At 36.0% G+C, this 23062-nt stretch overlaps 1 protein-coding gene across 1 annotated transcript in view; it reads right to left on the bottom strand.

Annotated features, from left to right (window-relative positions):
* The window catches only part of LOC114050041 (ryanodine receptor 2), an 811539-nt gene that overhangs the window by 524938 nt on the left and 263539 nt on the right, over positions 1–23062 (bottom strand). Inside the window, exons 3-4 of the mRNA XM_027871576.1 lie at positions 19578–19682; positions 4756–4776 (exon numbers count right to left, since the gene is read on the bottom strand). Of these exons, the coding sequence (XP_027727377.1) occupies positions 4756–4776; positions 19578–19682 (126 nt within the window). The remainder of the gene's footprint in view (positions 1–4755; positions 4777–19577; positions 19683–23062) is intronic.

Below are 23062 nucleotides of genomic sequence, written 5' to 3'. Positions count from 1 at the left end.
CAGTGCAATGGATAGAGTACCGGGTCTGGAGTCAGGAAGACTGTCCTTCCTGAGTTCCAGTTCTGCCTCAGACACTTATTAGCTGTGTGACCCTGGACAAGTCACTTAACCCTGTATGCCTCAGTTTGCTCATTTGTAAAATGAGCTGGAGAAAGAAATGGCAAACCACTTGCCAAGAAAACTGCAAATGGGGTCATGAAGAGTCAGATATGACTGAAAAACAACTAAACAGCTATTAAGCTCTCTGGAATGTTTGCTCCATAGGTCACAAATTAGTGTTCATCTTAAATCTTCTCCTTTCTTACCCATTCCATCTTCTTGCATTCACTGAGACCTAGGTCCCTCATCATGGCACAGCTTCCCTGCCTATGTTTTCTAGCCCTAGTTTCACTTTAATTCATTCACACCAACTCACTATTTGTGGTGGAGGATTGATTACTCCTTGCTCCCCATTGCTACTTCTAGGATCTCCCTTCACCACCATCATCAGTAACCTCTTCTCCTTTGAGGTCCATTCAATCTCTATTTATCACCAAATCAAAATTCTGACTGTCCACAGACCTTCAGAACATTCTTAATTAGTTCAGTGCCTATATCACAATCTTTCTCTCCTCCCCAACCACTGTCCTCATAATAAGGGACTTCAATATACATATTGATAACTCCTTCAAACACATTAACTTCCCAATTCTTCAACTTATTCATTTCCAGTGATATACTTCTCCATCCCATTGCATTGAACAAAGACATAGTCAGTCATATCACTGAACTGGTCACCAACTGGCCCACCCACAAGTGTTCCACCTTCAAGTTCATGAACTCTGATCTTCCTTTATCTGATCATTATCTTATCTTTTACCTATTCACCTCTCCATCTTCCTTGCAGCTTCACACCTGGTCCTTCATCCTCAATGAAACCTCCTATCTCTCTAACCTCAATTCTCTTCTAAGCCATCACCATGCATTTGTTACAATCTCTTCCCTTCCCCATCTTGTCCCCTTGATGAACCAGTTCAACTCCACTCTGTCCTCTTTTCCTGAGTCTCTTTCCCCATCATCCTATTGAAGATCTTGGTCTGACAAACCTCAGCCTTGGATTACCCCATTCCCCCAAACACTATCTTCACTCCTACTTATGGGCTGCTGGATATAGCTGGAGAAAATCATGAAGCTATGCTGACTGAGATCACTGCAAGTTTATATTATCTAATCTCCACTTGGCACTCACTGTGAAAAGTCAATCCTTTTACACATCCCTAAACAATTCACTATGCTACTCTCCAAAATGCCCTTTCCAAAGCTTTTTATTCCTCCTCATGCCTTCCACAGTTCCTTATTCCCCTACTTTGTCAGCTAAGAACCTTACTTCATTATTTCACTGAAAACAAACAAACAAACAACTGAGGCCATTCACCAAGCACTCCCTCTTCTCCCCTGTTCCTAATTTCACATCACTCTGCCACTTTTTCACCACTATTCCACATGAAAAGATGGCCCTTCTCCTTGCCATGACAAATCACTCTACATGCACAAGTGATCCAATTTCATTTTGTCTTCTCCAGTAGATGGCCCCCTCTATCATCCCCACTCTCTCACTTACCTTCAATCATTCCCTGTGACCTTATTGCTTCCCCACTACCTACAATTATGTCCATGTCTCACACATCCCCCAAAACTCTCATTTTCTCTGTCGATCTCTCACCCTTTATCTCTTTTTTTTGTTGTGGCACCTACAATAGATTCTTCCACTTCTTTCCTCTCACTCTCTTCTCAACTCTTTGCAGTCTGGCTTCTGACCTCATCTTTCAACTGAAATCGCTCTTCCCAAAGTTACCATTGACCTCTTAATAGCCAAATCTAACGGTTTTTACTCAATCCTCATACTTGACCTCTCTGAAGCTTCTGACAGTGTTGTTCATTCTATTCTCTTCAATATTCTCTCTAGGTTCACAAGATACTGCTTTCTCTTCATTCTCTTCCTACCTCTTCTCTCTGTTGATGGATTCTAATCCAAATCATACCCACTAACCGTAGGTGTCTGCCAAGGCTGTATGCTGGGCCCTGATGCCCTCATCTCTTCTCCCTCTATACTATCACTCTACGCAATCTCATCACTTCTAGGCAGATGTCTCTCAGATCTACTTGCCCAGCCCTGCTTTCCCTCACAAACTCCAGTCTTGCATCTCCCACTGCTTATTAGATATCACGTGTCTTAAAATAAAACCATTGTCCTTTCTCCCAAGCCCTGCCCTCTTCATTTCTCTCTGACTGTCTAGAGTGCCATCATATTCTAAATCACCCAAGCTCACAACCCTGGTGTCATCCTCAGTCCCTCATTCTCTCTCATACCCCACAGCTGATCAAATGCCAAATCTTGAGTCTACTTTCGTTACATCTCTCACGCGTATTCCTTTCTCTCCTGACACTACAACCACCTGGTTACAGACCTTCTTCACTACATACCTGGACTAATGTAAAAGCCTACTTGTTGGTCACCATGCCTCAAGTCTCTTTCTACTCTAATCCATCCTTCGCTCAACTATCAATTGATCTTCCTATAGCACAGGCCTTACCATATCACTCTCCTACTCAATAAATTCACGGTTCCTGATCAACTCCAGGATCAAATATAAAATTCTCTGGCTTTTAAAGCCCTTTATAACCTGGACCCCTTTCTATCTTTTCCAACTTCTTACCCTTTACTCCCTTCCATGTACTCTGTAATCCAGTGACATCAGCCTTCTCCCTCCAAGGATCTACAGATTTAATTTCTGAAACAAATTAGTGGTAAAGGGAAATGAGTAAAATGTAAAATTATACTCAGTGACCAAGGATATAAAATGGAGATAGTAATTAAAGTAGATTTGCATGTCACTATCAAGGAAATTGTAGACGGATACAAAATATAAATAAAGTTGCCTGATTCTTTTTAAAGTTTGGATGGAAATGGAAAGAAAGAACTAGGAGAAACCAGGGAGTTGTAATATTATTTCTGGAGAGGCTATTAATAAATTCCATATAAAATGGGGGACTAGCCAAGTCCAGCCCTTAAGTGTATGTTCAGTGTGCTAAACTGAGGCAATACCCATGTGCACTTCAGAACATGCTCAAGTATGACTACTTTCTGCTAACCACATATTAAAGAAACAGACTTTTGACCAACTATTGAGCTGAAACTGAATAGACATATAAATGCTTTCCTCATGAAGCAACTTCTCCTTTTTCCTACACTAGTGGTGAGAAGAATGATCTGATATGGGCCTTTTCAAAGGCAGCCAGGCAGAAAGAAGAAAATACCTCACCTAACAACGAGTGCCTTCTGAATGCCTCCTCAATTGTAACTCAGCAGAAAATCAAGTGTCTCCTCTTCTTCAAGTGGCAAACAGCCTGGAAATAATACTTGCACATGCACTGAAGTCCTTGTGGGATGTGTAATTAGCAAAGCACAATGTGCATATTTATAAACCCGCCACTATACTCATACTACCTTGAATTTTGGAATAGATTAGCTCTTTAAGATTTCTGGTGTTTTATTGAGGGCAGGTAGGTGGTACAGTGGATAGAGTGAGGTGCCTGGAGTCAGGAAGACTCATCTTTGTGAGTTCAAATCTGGCCTCAAACACTTACTAGCTGTGCGACTCTGGGCAAAGGTCACTCAACCCTGTTTGCAATATCTCTTGAACGTGTCCTCTTCTCACCCTTGACGCTGTCATCCCTATGGTACAGGCCCTCATCATCTCACCCCTGGACTACTGCAATAGCCTTCTGGTGGTCTGCCTGCCTCAAGTCTTTCCACACTCCAATTCATCCTCCATTCAGCCACCAAAGTGATTTTCCTAAAGTATAGGTCCGACCATGTCACCTCTACTCAATAAACTCCTCTTCAACAAACTCCAGTAGCTCCTCATCACCTCCAGGATCAAACACAAAATCCTTTGTTTAGTGCTCAAAGCTAGACCCTTCCTACCTTTCTAGTCTTCTTACTACCAACCACATACTCTTAATCCAGTGACGCTAGCCTCCTTGTTATTCCACAAATTAAGATATTCCATATTTCAGCTCTAGGCATTTTCTCTGGCTGTCTCCCATGCCTAAAATGTTCTTTCTCTTTATCTCTTATATTAGCTTCAAGTTCCACCTAAAATCTTATCTTCTATAAGAAGCCTTTCCCATCTCTTGATTCTAGGGCCTTTACTCCCTTAATTGTTTTCAACTTATCTTGCAAATAGTTCGTTTTTACATAATTGTTTGTTTGTTGTCTCCCCCACTAGATTGTGAGTTCCTTAAGGACAAGGACTGTCTTTTGATTCTTTTTGTAACTCCAGCATTCAGCATAGTGCCTGGCACACAGGAGGTGCTTGACAAATATTTACTGACTGACTGAAAGAATATAAATTCCTAGGGCACGTGGACTATTCCATTACTGTTTTTGTATTCCCTACCAATAACAGTACCTGTCAAAGTGTAAGAGCTTAATAAATGCTTGTTGATTGATAATCTAGTATACTTTAGTTAGAAAACAAATCAAATCATACAATAACCTGACTTTAAAGGACACATGAAACTACAAGATAGTATCTAGAAACAGATGTTTCTATTTTAAGACTCATGGAATAAAATTAGTTTATACTCTTAATATTGTGATTGCTTTCTACTGATCGAACAAGCAATGAAATCAAAAGATCAGACACAATAGCAAACATGCAATAATAGTTCAGATCACACAAATTTTTAAAAATACACTGAGGCACATACCCATTTCTCTATATCAATTTGCTGTGAAAAGAAAAGCCAAAATAAAAGTGAATAAGACATTAGCAAAATAACAATCATTTAAATATCTTCACATAGGGTTTCTAGTGCCAGTCTTTTAGATTACTATTTCCTTAGGTGTTTTAATGCAAATAAAAAGTTACCCACTTAAATCATAATACCTAACCTACAAGCACATAATATTAAGTCTTAAATTAATTCAGTACAAAATATGTTGACAGACATAAAGTTGAACATACGTAGATGCTAAAACATCCATGCAGGTCAATGAAGTCAATGGTCAGATTTGAACACAAATTTAAATGTGTATTAAACAAAAGCAGTATGCTCCTTGCTTAGGGGCTATTCTTGTAATACTGATAATTTGAACCTATGTGTATGAAAGTATGTGTATATACATATATAAATAGTATATAATATATAGAAAATTTGTAATAAAGTATGCTTTCTCCTGATCTCAGTCTTCCTTCCCTGTATCACATATGAAATCAATACAACAGTTATAAAAAGGCATTTCACATGAAAACAAAAGAGCAGATCTTAACAAGTAAATCTGAAATAATTTCACAACCAAATAGAATTCAAAGAACACCACATTATTGAGGAGTTTGAGTTTATTTCCTAATGAGCCATATTTGTTTTTTGTTGAAAGGCAGTATGTAGTACTGGATTAATTGCTAACCTTGAAGCCAGGAATCAACTGTTTCACTTGCTGCTTGTGACACAATAGCTGCACGGCCATGGCACAGTCACTTGGCTTCTCAATACTCTAGTCAATTTTCTTAGAATATAAAGTACAGATGAACTGCTTATCTACATTTATATATGGAAATTCCAAACTAGGCATTCCTTCCACTAATAAAACTACAGATGCAGGCAAAAAATTGTTTACTTAATTTGTTTTTTTTAATCAAAGGTTATCAAAGGTTAGCTACCTTCCCAAATGTAATATGCATGAGGCCATAACAAAAGATTAGAACACCAAGAGTGTCAAAATCAATAGCATAAGATCAGACCCAAAATAATTCCACATTAATTATTTGATAGGTATAAGCATACCATGAAAATTCAGTTATTTCAATATGTTGTTACATTAAATGATATATGTATAGCAAAATTTCTGAAAAAGAAATTCACTTAACATATATTCCCTGTCCAGAGTGAGTCTTTTTTTTTTAAGCAAGAGGCAAAACCTTTAGTATATTAGCTGCTTGATGGCATAATCACATAGAGGGATGAAAAATATTACAAATAAGCATAATAATAGACTTAATTTATCTTATTTTATTTGTGTGATAAAAATTCAGTCACTCAATTAGAATATATTGTGTTGACTTCATCAGAAATGTGTCTAAAGATCTAGTGAACAGTTCTAAATCAGGCTCCCTAAGTTTTCCTTTTAACATTCTATTAAAAACAAGATGCTACAAGGAGAATTTGAAAACTGGCAACATTTCTAAAACAAAGCTAAAAAAGAAAGGAAAGACATACTGAGCATAAAGAAAAGCCTTAATTTACTCATTTTCACTATAACTCTCCCAGGGTATTTAGCTCCTGTAAACACCTTAATTCTAGATAAATATCCATTTTCTACAGAGTAATATAGTTTCAAAATGAGTTGTAAATAAAACTAAATGAATATAATCCACTTAATGCATATAACATACAAAAAAAGTATCAATTTGAAAGAGAATATAGAAATTCTCAAAAGTATGTTCTAAAATGAAGGAGTTGTGGTTAATTATGTTTATAAACTGATAAATTCTCATGTCTCATTCTTTCCTGAGAGAGAAAAAAGTGGGGGGGGGGGACTGAATTAAGTTCCCTATCAAATTCACATTCATTTAAAAGATACTATCAATCATCTCCAGATTTACCTAATACATTATTTACATTAAGCCAGAACCTGTTTCATCCTAAGTTTTGTTTTGTTTTGTTTTTTAAGCACAAAAATAAATATACCATTTCAAAGAGGTGATATAAAAGACTACAGGATTTACCTCTGAAAAACAAATAAGTTTGGAAGAAAGAGAATCAAGGTGGTCCATTTAACAGTAAGTCCATAAAGTTTTTAGAGTTTTTTTTTTTCTAATAGATAAGATTACATACATAGACTTTGAATTAAACAATGAAATAAACTGTTCTCCCTGGAAATCAAATTCTAAACTTGGGAATTTGAAAGCAACTATTTGGCATTATTATTTGAGAAGACAGCTCATTTCTCACACTCAGTTTATATTCTTCAATGACCTACCTCTCCTCTAGCAAAGAAGGCTAAAAGTAATTTTATCAGAGATACAACATTGTTTCACAGGTAAACACATAGACAACACCATTTGTTGGGCAGGACACAGGAAGGCTCCTAACACCAGCAGATATTCTAGCACAGGTTCACTTTTGATCTGGTCAGACAGGAAGACAGCTTTAGAGGGGTTAAATAAGCTTACTTTATTCTAGTCCATCTTCTCAAAAGAGTTGCTGACAATGGGAGCACCAACTCCTACAGCATTCCCTAATCACACTTTTCACAGGGGCAGGCAAGAATAGGAGTATAATTCTCATCCCCTAAACATCAATGGGGGTTGGCTGAGGTAAACACACAGATTTCCCCCCCATGCCTTAATAGGGCCAATCAAGGCAGGTACATGCATTCCTCTATGCATTACCCAAATCCCAAAATGGGTTCCCCACTTACTGACCAGTGCCCGTTTGCTTTATAGGGCAACAGACAAAGAAGGCATCTTGCCAACATTAAGCTCACAGGTTAACTTTAGCAACATTGTTTTGACCTGGCATAGTGCAAGCATAGTAAATATTGCATTATGTCACCCCTATGTCTCACTGCACAGTAGAAGTGGTTTTCAACCATAATTCGTGGGAAATATTATCTAAGATCCTATAACTATTATCTAAAAAAGAATAACACCACACACTAAAATTCACCTTACTTAACAAACATCCAGGTACAAAAACAATATTAGTAAGAATTATGGTATTATTGCGTGTATAGTCTCATATAGTACATAAGATTAATGTTCATAGAGATTATTATATATATACATGTATGTGTATGTGTGTATATATACATATATGTGTGTGTGTATATATATATCTATATATATAGATATAGATATAGATATAGATATAGATATAGACTTAATTTGCTTCTACAAACTTCTTCTGATGTTCTTATGCCCCCAGGAGTCACAAATTACAGGTTTAATAGCTATTCTTCAGCCTTTCAAATACTTGAAGGCAATTTCATGTCCCCTTCATCTCTAAGCTCAACATTCCTAGTTGCTTAAACTAATCCCTATCAGGCATGACCTCTAGGCCCTTTACCATCCTGAATACCCTCCTCTGATTCTCTTCCAGCTTATTCATGTAATTCTTAAAGGGTAAAACAAATAATTAAACAGAGACTACAGATATGGTTTGACCAGGACATGTCACACTCTTTATTTACCAAACAGATTTTTTTTTTCAGATGAACTGCTGTCTAGCTTTGTGCTTTTGTGGGGGTTGAGTATGAAATCCTGGTCAATTTTATGAGATTAAAGCATTCACGGCCAATATTTAAGACTCTGATTTTGTACAAAGGATTCTGATTACATAGATAAAACTTCTGTTAAAGGGTAAAATTCAATGCCCCATGCAGATACCAAGGTCTCTTCTCCCAGCTCTGTTTCTCTGATCTGATTCGTCTCCATGCTCGATATCTCTCTGAATTTCTCTCCAAAGGTTTTAGTACTTCTCTAACAGGTCTTTCTACATCCCTTCATTGTTCTGTCATTTTCAGTCATGTATGACTCTTCATGACCCCATTTGAGGTTTTCTTGGTAAGATACTAGACTGATTTGCCATTTCCTTCTCCAGCTCATTTTACAGATGAGGACACTGACACAAACAAGGTTAAATGTCTTGTCCAGGGTCACACAACTAATAAGTATCTGGAGGCAGATTTGAACTCAGGTCTTTCTGACTCCATACCCAACTCTCTATCCACTGTGTCGCCCTGCTGTCCTACTACATCCCTTTAACTGTGTCTAAATGTACAAAGACTATAGGCCTGACCATAGGCTGGGTACAAAAGCAACAAAAGTCTAAAGTTTAGACTAAAGCTTAGAGTCACTCTAAACTAATCAAATTATCCCACCTGCTAAGGATTAATCATTCCATATGAATGTTCATACACACAATCACAATCAAAGTCCATCCATTAAACATAACCTAAGATGTAGAGTAAAGCAAAAATGTCCATTATCACCAGTGTTGTTCATATAGTTGTATAAATGAGAATTCTACCTCATGTTTCACTGAAAAAAATGTCTTATCAAATGACAGCACCCTCTTTTCTCCTCCACATTCACATGACTCTCGGATGTCTTTCCCCACTACCTTCTGCTTCAACTCTTTTTCACATAAAGAGATGGCCCAGAGTTGACCCTTCTTGCCAAGGCAAACCCCTCTATGTGAACGAGTGATTCCATTCCATTCCACCTTCTGGGGCAGAATGCCTCCTCTACCAGAGCCACTTTCACTCCAATTTTTGATCTCTTCCTATCTATTGACTGCTTCCCTGATACCTACAAACATTCCCATGTCTCCCTCATCCTTAAAAAACTTTCACTTGGCAGAACCAGGCACAGTAACAGCAACATTGTGCGATGATGCACTATGATAAACTTAGCTCTTCCCAGAAATACAATGACCTAAGACAATTCCAAAAGACTCATGATGGAAAATGCTATGTACATCCAGAGAAAAAACTATAGAGTCTGAATGCAGATAGAAACAAACTATTTTCCCTTTTTTTGGTTTTTTCTTTCTTGTGGTTTTCTCCTTTTGTTCTGATTCTTCTTTTTACAACATGACTAATGTGGAAATGTTTAACATGATTGTACATGTCCCTATATTAGATCACTTGCTGTCTTGGGAAGAGGGGAGTGAAGGAAGGGAGGGAGAAAAATTTTGAACTCAAAATCTTACAAAAATTAATGTTGAAAAATATCATCTTTACATGTAATTGGGAAAAAATACTATTATGTGCAAAAAAAAAACCTCTCACTGATTCCCACTAGCTATTGTCCATATACAACAGGCACTTACACTTTCCTTCTTTCACTTCTAAACTCTCCGCAGATTGACTTCTCACCTCATCATTCAAGTGAAATTACCCTCTCCAAAGTTACCAATTATTTCTTAATTCCCAAAGCTAAAGGTTTTTTTTTCTAAAACCGAATCCTTCTTGACCTCTCTGCAGCCTTTGATAAATTGCCTCCTCCTACACTCTCTCCTACCTAGATTTTTGTAACACTTCTCTCTCCTGATTGTCTGTTCTCTACATTGTCCCATATTTCATAGACATCTACACTGAGGTTTGAATATCTAATCATCTAGATTGTTTTTAATTCTATAAAATGATTTTGAAGATCTACCTATACGATTACTTTTCTGCCGGAACTTCATCAAAATCAACACCCCTAATGATGGGGTCTTCTGTAAGGATCTGTCCTTGGCCCCCTTCTTTTCTCCTTTTTTATTATTTTGTTTGATCTTATTAGCCCCCACGGGTTCAATTATCACCTCTCAGCAAACAATTCTCAAATTTTATTATTTATCCCTAATCTCTTTTTTGACCTCTAGTCTCACATCACCAAGAGTCTATTAGACATCTTAAAGTGACTTTCAAGTCCTTTATTAAACAAGATGAAAGATCATAGATATTGTCTCCAAACCTCACAACCTCCAGAAACTCTTTAAATTAGGAATTATATGCAAGAGATAAAGCAGTATCAGCTGTCAGCAAAATCTAAGAATCCTAGGCACTAACACATTCATAAACAAATTAGATAAGAACAAGGAAGGCTAATTCCTAACATACCCACTCAGCAGCCCCTCCCCCAGCAGCCACCATGATCTGCACAAGCTGAAACACAAGCTTACAACAGAATACAATTCTATACCCAGTTCCCTGTGTTTCTGAAAGCCAAAAATCTTGTTCCAGTGTGACAGCACTCTGCTGCAAAATTACTCAGCCAGAGAGCTGAGGACCTGGGAGGTTAGGGTATTTAAGGTAGTATCAATATGTATGTTCAAGTCCCTTAGTATGAGGCCATTATGACCTGATGACCTAGAAGTTTTTTTTTTAAGTAACAGCAACAATGAACTCAGTTGCCAAATCCTGCAAGTGCAAGGGAGTTAAATCAAAATATTCACTGATCCTGCAAAAATTTTCTGACATAGCAACTTACACAACAGTGAGAAAACCATGAAGTATTTCTGGGTTCAACATTTCAACAGAGTCAAAGTAAAGAAATAGGCCAGAATAAAGCCTTAAACATATAGATATTTTAAAATCATATTTCACTTCTTTGAAGCCTAATATAGTGAAATAATATATGCCCCAAGACATAGATAATTCAATAAGAAAAGCCTAGTTAGGGTATTGGAAAATGCTTTTAAATACATGTGTTTGTGAGTGGATAAGTTCTCTTGTTCATTTTATTACCAAATAGAATTATGAAGAGGAAATCAAATAGGTCTTCATGGATTTTATATTTAGTTATTGTATTTATCTGAAATTATACTGAACTTAATTTTGTCATGTACCTTGAAATTAGCATTACACTCAAAATACTCTAATACTTTATATCATTCACCATGTTTCTTGATAATAGTTAACATTATCATCACCATCATTAGCATTTATATAGCATCTATTATGTGCCAGGCACTTCACAAATATTATCTCATTTTATCCTCAAAACAATCTGGGAGGTAGACACTATCATGATCTCCATTTTATAGTTGAGGAAAGTGAGGCTAGCAGAGGTTAAGTGATTCGCCCAAGAACACATAACAAGCAAATTTCTGATGCTAGATTTGAATTTGGGTGTTCATGATTCCAGGCCAAGGAGTCTATCCATCGTGGTAATACTGTGCATTAGAAGAAGAAGATGCTATAATCCATACACTAATTTTCATAATAATTAGCTGTTTTGACTAACTACATATGTGTATATATATATATCTATAATGTATGTATGTATGTGTGTGTGTATATGTGTGTATATGTATATATATATATATATATATATATATATTCCTATAATAAAAATTTCAGTCTTTTGTACTTTAAGAGTAACACTGGAATTATAAACTATTCAGTTTTTTCATAGAAAAACAAAGTCATCTATTCTTAGTCATTTAAAAGGGATTATTTAAGAAGTACAAAAAAATAAGGATCATAAACAAACAACGCATTTTGACAGTGCAGTACCTTTGCTTTCTATTAAAATATCAGCATAATTAATACAAGGGTACCCTTAGAAAATGTTTCAAGTTATTTTAAGTTAGTTGTTTTATATTAATTCTACTTGTCTTAGGATCAATTTGAGAAAACTCAGAGAAAATAACTCACCTCATACTATCATAAAAATCAAAGTATAAATGATTAATAAAACATTATTTTATCATTTGTATTTTATTTTTAGATAATATATTTTGCTTTTAATCTCCCACAACATGTTACTTCCATTAGTTAATTATCATGATGCAACAAGGGGGATGGGCATGAGACAAAGATTGCAAAGATAATTTTCCAAGCTGTATTTCATACAAAAAGAAATGGAAATAGTATGGAAAAATAATACTAGTAATACTTCCCCTTTAAATAACTATCAAATTATGTATATGTCAAAACTATTTCTTCTACCAAAGTCATCAAAGAATAAAAATGACCCTAGGTCATATTTAGGGTTATAAACTGGACAACAAGCACTGATAGATGTTACCTGGCTTCAGAGGTTTTGATTATAAATCCCCAAAACATGTGTCTGATACCCAAGGTCCAGCCTATTTAAGTGAAGAGAGCTTCAACTCCATAAGGTTGGTCGAGATGTTGCAGTTTGAGAGGTTGAGACCCCTCAAAGACCAAAGTACAAAACGGGGTCATCTGGAATGAATTCACAAACTCAAGCAATCTTTAAGTCAAGTTGCAAAAAGTTTATTACTATGCTTTTCAGCAGGCAAGGATTCTTAAGGAACCTGTGAGGGACTGAGGATAGAGCTAGGGTTTATATGGAAAAGGGCATGGGAAAGGAATGCCAGGGACACTGATGAGGTAATCTAAAGGTCCAGGTGTCTTTGGGAGCTATGGATGAGAAAGTACAGGGAGTATCCCAGACAGGGAGGGAGATAACAGATTATGGATCTTTGAAGTCTGGCAGGAGGAAGAGTCCTTGGGCTGGCCAAGGACAAAACTCCTTGGGCTGGGCAAGGCACCCCTCTCCCTCTGTCTTGATGAGAGAATGCTCTGCAACAAGGGAAAGCTTTCTCACAAGACAGAAACTTACTAAGAAATTGGGAGGCTTCCAAAGACATGATCTGAGGGCTGGGGCCTGAGCAGCCCAGCACTCTCTCACCCAGCTTTGTGTGTGTAGCTGCACCACGGAGAGAGATAAGGATCCTGCTGGGGCCCACGCATGAGTAACTGCTAGGCTCAGTGTCCTTGGGCTGGGGAGTGGTTGTCAGAGACAGGGCTTCTGAGACTAAGGAGAAATTGGGGTCCAAGTACAAGCACAAGCACCCCATCAATAAGATGATAACTTCTTCAGCCGTTGTCAATAGTAGTTGTCAATATCATCATCAGTGGAAGAGATACCCACAACTTATGAAATCACAGACATTTTAAAATAGCAAAAAAAAAGCACCAATATATACAACAATTTTGAATGCAAAATCACATTTCATTTCTTAAATGAATTTTCCTCCAAAATTTCCCAAGGTCCTACTTTATTCATAGGATTATTCCATACTTCCATATCTCCCATACTACCATTTTATAGGTCCCATCAAAAAAGCTTAAACTAAGTCTTAAACAGTTGCATGGTCAAATAAGTTTGGTAAATACTGCCACAGGTAAGTGAAATTTTGGGTAGTATAAATCATGCTGTTTGAATCTTCTGGGGGGAGTAAAAGAGGAGTCTGGACCTGTGATATAGTCAGTGTAGAGAATAGTCAATATGGAAATTCACTCTGTTGATAGAGGTTGGCAACTCTATAATTTTTCATATTAGAGAATTGTTTGAGACACTGATAGATTAAACTTGTCTGAAGCAGGATTTAAACTCGTCTTTCCACCTATCACAATGCCTGACACATAAAAGGTGCTTTTTGATAAATGTTTATTAATTAAATCTTGACCTAAAGTCAGTCCTCTATCCACTGTAACACACAGATTCATTTTAATCATATATCCAAAATATATTCAACATAAAGCATTTTTATAACTGGGAATATAACTCAATTAGATAATTTGAGTTTCAGATTTTTCTTTAGCCTTGGTCTATTCTACCAGCAAAGTGAATAATACTTAGATTATAAAGAAAAGAGACTCAGAAAATCTACAAACTAGATAGTTGACTATCGGGGGAGATGGAAAAAGAGGAGAGAATTAGTATGAAGGAAGCATTTACTACCAAAAAGAGAAATGAATATATATATATATATATATATATACATATCTATACATATATATAAAATGAAATATTGTCTTATTAACCTAATATATTAAAATTTAATTGTCATAAAAATTATTGTTTGGAGAAGCAAAATCTTTAAAGAACAGTCACTGATTTGATTTCTACATAGTATTCATCTCTTGGTCCAAAATTCTCCTATCTTCATCTGAAAAATTTTAAATATATCCCATTTACCTTTTCAAGAAATATTTCCCATCAGAGGTCAAAATTTGATTTGTCACTATTCTGGCAAACACCACAATTTCTAGATAGGATTCTTTCCTTATGTTATTTGAAACAATATTTTCTCTAACTCTTAACAATTATAGAGGTCTTGTTTTAAAAAAAATTATCTATACATCTCAAACTCCAAATTTATTTTTCTATTCAATTTATTTTATTTTCAAGTCGGCATTCTCTCTCTCCCATCTTCCTGTGGCTCATTATCCTCTCATTTTGAGAAAGGAAGAAAAACAAAACCTATTACCAGCAAGGACAGTCAAACAAAACAAATACCTGCACTGGTCACGTCCAAAAGAAATATGCTTTAGTCTTCACTCTGACTCCATCAATTCTTTATCTGAGGGCAAGTAACAAGCTTCATCATGAGTTCTTTAGAATTAAAGTTGATCAGAGTTCCTATGTATTCCAAAGGTGATGGTCTTTTTGTTCATGTTTACTTTCTTATACTTCTCTTGATTCCTGTGTTTGTACGTCAGTGTTTCTACACAACTCTTTCCATCAGGAATGCTTAGAAGACTTCTATTTCATTAAAAATCCATTATCCCTCTATAGGATTATTGCTTTGCTGGACAGATTATTCTTGGCCTTAACACTTTTTTTTTTCCTTTTGGAATATAATATTCTGAGCTCTCCACACCTTTTTAATGGAAGCTGCTAAACTGTATGATTCTAATTCAGTTCAGTACTTGAAATTCTTTCTTTCTGGATGCTTATCATACTTTTTCTTTGCCCTAAGAACTGGATTTTGGTTATAATATTCCTCAGAGTTTATGTTTTGAGGTTTCTTTCAGGAAGTGACTTTGGCTTCTTCCTATTTCTACTTTGTCCTCTGATTCTATGAGATCTAGGAAGTCTTATGATTTCCTGAACTAGGATATACAGGCTTTACAATGGTAATGATTTTCAAGCAGTCCAATGATTTTTTATATTATTTCTCCTCAATTAGTTTTCCAGATGACTTATTTTTCCCATGAGATACTTCACATTGTTGCTCTTTTCCAGTCTTTTGAGTGTTTAATATTTCTTGATATCTCTTAGAGCTTCTATTTGGTACATTCTAATTTTAAGGGAATTATTTTCTTGGGTAATGTTTTGTAACTCTTGTTTCAAGCTACTAATTTTCTTTTTACACCTTTCTTCCATAGCCTACATTTCTTTTCCCATTTTTCCCTCTTGTGCTTTTCATTTGCTTTTTAAATCATTTTTAATTCTTTTAAATGCTTTAACTCTTCCAAGAATTCTTGGACTTTCGGCCAAGCTCCATTTTTCTTTGAAGCTTTGCTTATAGATGTTTTGAGTAATTACCTTCCTCTGGGCTTGTGTCTTGAGCTTCACTACCTCCATAATAGCTTTTTACAGTGGTATTCTCTTTTCTTTGTTTCTCATTTTCCCAGTCTACTTCTTGACTATGGATTTTAATTTTGGGCTAGGCTCTTCACATTTCTGGGATGAATGTGTGGGTTGAGCTTTTGCTCTTTTAAGTGTTTCTATTGCTTTCCTACAGTATTAAGTATTGTGTTATTCTGGATTTCATAGCTAGCTCAGGCCAGGGACATGGAAGCTTTCAGTGCTACCGATGTGACTGGAAACAGGGCAAAATTATTCATTTCCTTCCTGGTCTGAGCTCTTCCAAGTTCCTCATCTTGGTTTGGGTCTGTCAGTTTGTCAGTGGCTGAAGTCCCATTAAAGTGCTACTGAACTCAGCAATTATCAGTCTTCTGGAGAAGCTCAGGAGGTTAAAGGGGACCAAACTGCAGGGTCTCCTTTGGTCTGGGTTCCTGCCCTGGTTATTCCACTGCACTCTTGAGCTTGAGTAACAGACTAGACCTGAATACCAGCTCTGCTCCTGGGGTTAGAGTCACACAGCTTCTGTTTCTATGTGAACCTATTCCTCACTCAGCATACAACTACAGCCTGAAAAATCCTCTCTACTACTCCTAAGTATAGTTCCCCTCCTCAGCCCGCCCCGATCTATCACCAAAACTGGGTAATAAGCAACAGTGCTGCCATATGGCACCCATTCTCACACTTTGCATTAGTTCAGGGACCCATGGGATCACTTCCTTCCCTAGTGCAAAGCTTTGTTTCTCTTTCAGGAACTGCACGCAGTCCTGGCCAAACCTCATCCCCAGCATCTACAGTCCTCTTTATTTGTATTTCTATACCAACCTGGGCTGAAAAAAATGACTCATGGTGGTTTGGTGTTTTTTCTTTTCCTTAGATTGCACAATCAGAATTCAGATTGGTGAATTTTCTAGATCTCTGTGAATCTTGGTGAATCTTCTAGATCTAGATCTCAACTATACTACCTTCTGCTACTCCTCCGTTACTTCTCTGTGCCCTACAACCTCAAATTTAAATCACATTACAAATTTATTAAATCCAAATATCTTAGAAGGAAAAATATTAATTACAAGTCAGCACCAACATGTAATATGCTTTTAAAAAAGTAATGCTTCAAATCACTTCACAAACGTAAATTTAGAATCAGAAGAACCTCACTGTAAAAATGCAATCAATTGCCTAAGCTAGACGGGTAGCTGGATCATACAAAGATATAGATGGGAAATAGTAATGTGTTTTGCATCCTATGTATACCTGTGTGCCAAAAAACCCACTATTTTTTAGACTCTCGGCAGATTTTCAAATGGCTTGTAGATATGCTCCATGTTCAAAAGGTGTCATGCCTCAATAGTAACATGTTTTTCATTTTAAGTATATGTGGGTGCAATATATATATATATAATATATATATATATATATATATAGTCAGATTCTCAGCAGACATTCAAATGGTTCATAGATCTAATTCATGTTCAAGCTGCCATGCATCAATGTCATTTAATGATGAACTGAAGTTTTGGGGGGTGAAAAAAAAACAAGTTATTTTGAGAAAATTTCTATTATTTCTTGTTTTATCTTAAACTAAAATTCCAGATAAGAAAAAATAGAAACTATATATATATATATATTACACTAACTGCAAACTTTTTTCTAATTGAAATGTCAAAATACAATGGAAAAAAATTTAATGACACAGCTGTTTCATGGTTGATTAGAAGTTGGACAGGGCTTTGACAACTTTGTCAATTTGAAATTCAATAGAAAGTTTTAATTCAAAATACAAATACCACCAAATTCAATTTAAAATAAATACCACCTTTACTACCCTCCCCTTTTTTATGAGCATAATAAGAATTCAAATTGATTTTTAAGTAATTTAAAATCTATCTAAACCATATAAAACTGTATCTTAAACTGTAGGAAACTGAAAAAAAAATTGAAAGTTCAGACAGAAGTTATACTGTCATAAATGGCGATTACTTTTCTAGTTTGATATGCACAACCATTCAACTTTTTACTGATCCTGACTTATGGGTTTTTTCTATTATTATATATGTGTATGTATAGAAATGTGTGTGTGTGTATTCACTCCATTTACATTGTCTGTAATGGACAATTGAGCCCGAAATTGAACAGAAAGAAAAAACCAGACTGAACTACATTTGATAAATTGTAAAGTTCTTTACTGACTCCAAATTTCTCTGCACATCTTTTTCATACCAATATTCTTCCAGCGATGTAATACAGCTGCAAATGATGGAAGGCTCTAATACTATAAGATGTGAAAATGAATATCTCTCAGAGGCAATGGAGAAAGGCATGGTAGCTCTAAGCAGTGTACAACAAATTACAAATGGAAAAGGAGAGCAAGAGATGCTATCAAAGAAACATATGAATGAAAAAGAAGGCATAGTCATATGGCAAGAACAAGGGATAACTGGACAACCCATGGGCTACTGTACTCATTTTTATGATAGCAAGAGAAAAGAAAGAAAGGCATTAACATATTGGCAGCAAGCATAAGGGAAGACATGGACAGAAGTCACACAAGCATAGTAACAATCATGGACTGGGAGAATATCCACATGAATGAAAGAACAGGTCTATTTGAATTTGTCAACAAGAATGTTTGTCTCTACTGAATAGTATATAAAATTTTCAATTTCATGTCTAGAATGACTATACTTTTTTGCTTAAGTCATGTGCTACAACATTTATTTCAAAACATTATTAGAAGACCTGCTTAACTATAAGTTTTAATGAGTAGTCACAAATAGGTAATCTCCAGAAATTGTATCCCACTAAGTCATGTAGAAAATAGCTAATTAAATAAAATAAACATGAACACAACAATAATAATATAAAATGAAATGATATTTTTATACTGTGTTAAGGTTACAAAGGGCATTACATATGATATCTCACTTGATCTCTACAACAACCCTATGGGATAAGTCTTATTATTATCCCATTTACAAATCAGGAAACAGACTGAGAGTGATGACTTGACCAGGCTCGCAAAGCCAGTGTCTACGGCAGTATTTGAACTCAGTTCTTCCTGATTCCAAGTCCCACATTCTATCTTCTCTACCCACTTACAGAACTAGGAAAAAAATGTAGACAAGCTAAGGGATAATATGATCAGTATCAATAAGTAGCCTAGAAGAATAAGTAAAGGAATGTTTATTTGCAAAACTACAGCAGAGCTTGGTGATACAACATTCTCACTATCTCTGCATTCCAAATAAAATATATGACTGTCCTGTAAAATTTCATCCACAACAATTGTTCAAAAGCTGAAATAGTTACATGGCTAAAAATAACTCAGAATAAAATAAAAGATAATGAAATATGATCACACACAGAGCAGTCAGTAACATATAACAACATTAGCATAGAAAATATAAACATTAAATCACAATAAAAATGCTGGTATCAATCATTAGAATATATTTCAGCGGCAAAGAATTCCCCAATGAGTCAAGTTAGTGCTGAAGTTTTTGTAGCTCTGCAATCTATCACAGAAGTCATTTATGTAAGAGCATTTATAAATTTGAAAAATAACCAAAACACATTGTCTTGATACATTTAAACTCGAGAATGTGGTAATATCTGTAAAAGAAATAGATTAGTTGATTATATGGTGACTAAGTTCATAATATGCTAAAATTCTATGTAGACTTGAGTACTTGCCCCTTCTGCTTTCTCCATCGTGTTGGCCAGCATCTCCTGGAGAGCTCGGACAGATAGAGATTGTTCCAACACAAAGGTACATATAGATAGGTCTGGAGGGACATTCTGTTTAAAAGAAGGGAAAAAACTCAATTATTAACACTGTCATTGTCAGTTAACTGGAAGACAAACCCAAATTTTCTTGCCTGGATATCCTTCACAGACAAAGTAAGGTTGGGTCCTGACAATTATCTGATTATTTCAGGCTATGCCAGATGCAGAATTGAGATAAAATTGAGCATAAAGCACAGACACATATAGCTTTTGAGAAATTTTTTAAAAATTATTAATAATCATAACATGGCTGGTTGCCCTCTTGCTGTAAGCTATAATTCCTTGTAAAATGTTTTTTCGTATGTTAACTGAAACTTTCCTTTACATTTTTTTCATTTGCTCCTTTGATATTCTTGACTTTTTGTTCTTCCAAATGAGTAGAGGCTGGATTACCTAAGACACTAATTGATAACTGTGATCCTCTAGATTTTCTCTTTTTTTAATCAAAACCTATATAATACTAAATAATTTCTTTGTTGAAGCAGGTGCTCCCAGGCGTTTTATAACTCCTGCTTCAAATCTTAGGCAAATCTGCTTCTCAAAAAGGCTCTGTCTTGTTCCTCTTGAATATTTTCAATTGTTTCAAAAGAAATGGTGAACTTAAGCACCTTGGAGAATAAGACCATTTCACACTTTTGTCTTCGCCTACTGAGGAACTAGTAGAGTACCTCTTACAAATAGGGTGTTTAATTAATGTGTGTTGAATTGAGTTGAAAAAAGAAAACTGTTTTTAAAGTTACAGGCTAGGACGCTTTCAGAAAAACCTGGAGTGACTTACATAACTGATACAGATTGAAGTATGCAGAACCAGAACATTATACACAGTAACAGAAATAATGTAAGATGATCAACTGTGAAGGACTTGGATATTCTTAGGAATACAATGATCCAAAACAATTCCAAAGGATTCATGATGAAAACCAATATCCGCTCCAAAGAACTGATGAAGTCTGAATGCAGATTAAAGCATACTATTTTTCACTTTTTTGGTAGTTTTTTGGGAGGTTTTAAGTTTTCTTTCACAATATGACCAACACGGAAATGTTTTGCATAACTGCACATGTATAACCTATATGAAATTGCTTACTATCCTGTGGAAATGGAGGAGAGGGAAAAAGAAAGAGAATTTGGAACTCAAAAAAAATTTTTAAAAGAATGTTAAAAATTGTTTCTACATGCAATTGGAAAAATAAAATATTATTCAAAATTTTTAAACATGAAGTTATATGCTGATTTCTTTACCACTTGATTAGCATGCTACTCTCAATATCAGTTAGCAACCTTTAAATTGGGGTGCTGAGGTATGTTCTTTAGCTAGCTCTCTTTTGACCTCAATGCCACTGGAAAAGGATCACTGAAGTGTCTGCCACCGTTCTTGTCATATCAAAGTCAGAATCTGTCAAGGATCCTGAGCAGCTGTGAAAGCTCTTGACCAGAGGTTTGAGCTTTGACACAACACACAAGAGTCTAAGGAGCCATGAGGCATGCTCATAGGCTGTGTGGTAATGAGGGATCCAAATCCCAAGTGTTTCAAAGGCTTTGGTTTTGTTACCTATGTCATGGTGGAAGAGGTAGATGCAGCCATAAATGCAAGACCTCACAAAGTTTTTGGCAGAGTTGTGGATATAATAACTAGCTATGGTGGAAACTTCAGTAGTGGTTTTGGTAGCAGTCATGGTGATGGAGGATATGGCCTAAATAGATTTGAGATGATAGTGATTATGAATGAAGTGAGCCTGGTTACTTTGAAGGAAACAGAGGCTGTGGACAGAGTGACAAAAAACAGAACAGTAGTTATTGTGGGAGTGGCAGCTACAATAGCTATGGCAGTGGAGGATGTGGTAACAACTTTGGATATGGTAGAAGATACAATGACTTTGCCAACTACAACAATCATTCCTCAAATTCTGGTCCTGAGAAGGAAAGCAACTTTGGAAGCAGGTATTCCTGCTCTTTTGGTGGGCGCCAATATGTTGCCAAACCTAATAACCAAGGTGGCTATGGTGGTCGCTGAAGTAGCAGCAGTGGCAGGGGATTTTAATTACTGTTAGGAAACAAAGTTTAGGAGGAGAAGAGAGTCAAAAAAGTGACAAGGAAATTACAAATTACAACACATTTGTGAAATCAGCCAAGTACTGTGGTGGCAGGACCTAGCATTACAAGAAGACATATTTCAGACAGAACTTTTTCGTGTATGGTGGAAAAAACATCAGAATCATATTTGTGACTAATTATCTAACAGGTTATTTTAGTTTCAATTCTGTGGCAAGTGTAAAGCATCCCTACAAGAGTTTTAATGTAAACTGGCGAAGGGGGTGGGGGTTGCATCCATACTGTTGATTGCTAAATGTAACAGTCTGATCATGACATGGAAAAAAAAGAAGGGAGGGAAGATGGGAACAAAGGAAGAAAGGAAGAAAGGAAGGAAGGAAGGAAGGAAGGAAAGAAAAAAAAGGAAGGAAGAGGAGGTGCACCATTGTTCTGGCACAGAACTCCAGAAAGCAAGGCAAAATGACATTGATCCATAACAGGCAGGGAACAAATCCTAAAGTTAAAAAATATCAGCTCCATGAATTTAAAATAACATGATTATCTACTAAAATGAAAATACTCACAAGAACCTAGATTTCTGAATTAATTCTAGCTGCTTCTCGGTTTGTCCCTAAGCCTTCTCAATCCATCAGTAAATAGAGCACTGGACCTGCAATCAGCAAGCCCTGAGTTCAAATCTGTCCTCAGACACTAGTAGGTTAAGTTACTAAACCTCTGTTTGTCTCAATTGCCTCAGTTACAAAATGAAGATAATAACAACACCGAGCTCCCAGGGTTCTTGTGAGGATCAAATGAGATAATATCTGTAAAGTACTTAATATAGTGCCTGGCACATAGTAGATGCTATAAAAACACTTATTCTCCTCTTCCCACTTTCCTATCTCTGCCACAATGATATTCCTAAAGCACTGGTCTGACAACATGATCACCCTATTCAATAAATGCTGGTAGCTACCTATAGAAACAAATATGAACTCTTCTTTTTGGTACTTAAATACCTTCGAAACTAAGCCCCAATATATTTTCCAGACTTCCTATATATTAATCCCTTCTTATAACATTACTCCCTTCTTATTATACATTACTCCTTTTCCTAGACTCCACAGACCAGTCAAATTAGCCTTCTTACTATTTATCACACTCATAAAATAGACACACAATTAAAACATGAATAGAAATTTAAAATATAATACCCATTAAGCAGAACTAGGGAAAGAAAGAGAAATGGGTGTACAGTCATCCTTCAACATTCACAGGAATTAGGGACACAGGACCCTCACAAATGTATTGTGGAAAACCCCAAATAACTCTAGGCCCCACTCCATGCTTTTATTTTTAAT

This window comes from Vombatus ursinus, unplaced genomic scaffold (genome assembly GCF_900497805.2).
Source record: "Vombatus ursinus unplaced genomic scaffold, bare-nosed wombat genome assembly UNPS02014798.1, whole genome shotgun sequence".
Classification (NCBI taxonomy): domain Eukaryota; kingdom Metazoa; phylum Chordata; class Mammalia; order Diprotodontia; family Vombatidae; genus Vombatus; species Vombatus ursinus.
The sequence above is the reverse complement of the archived record's forward strand: the minus strand, read 5'-3'. Positions and strand labels throughout refer to the sequence as shown.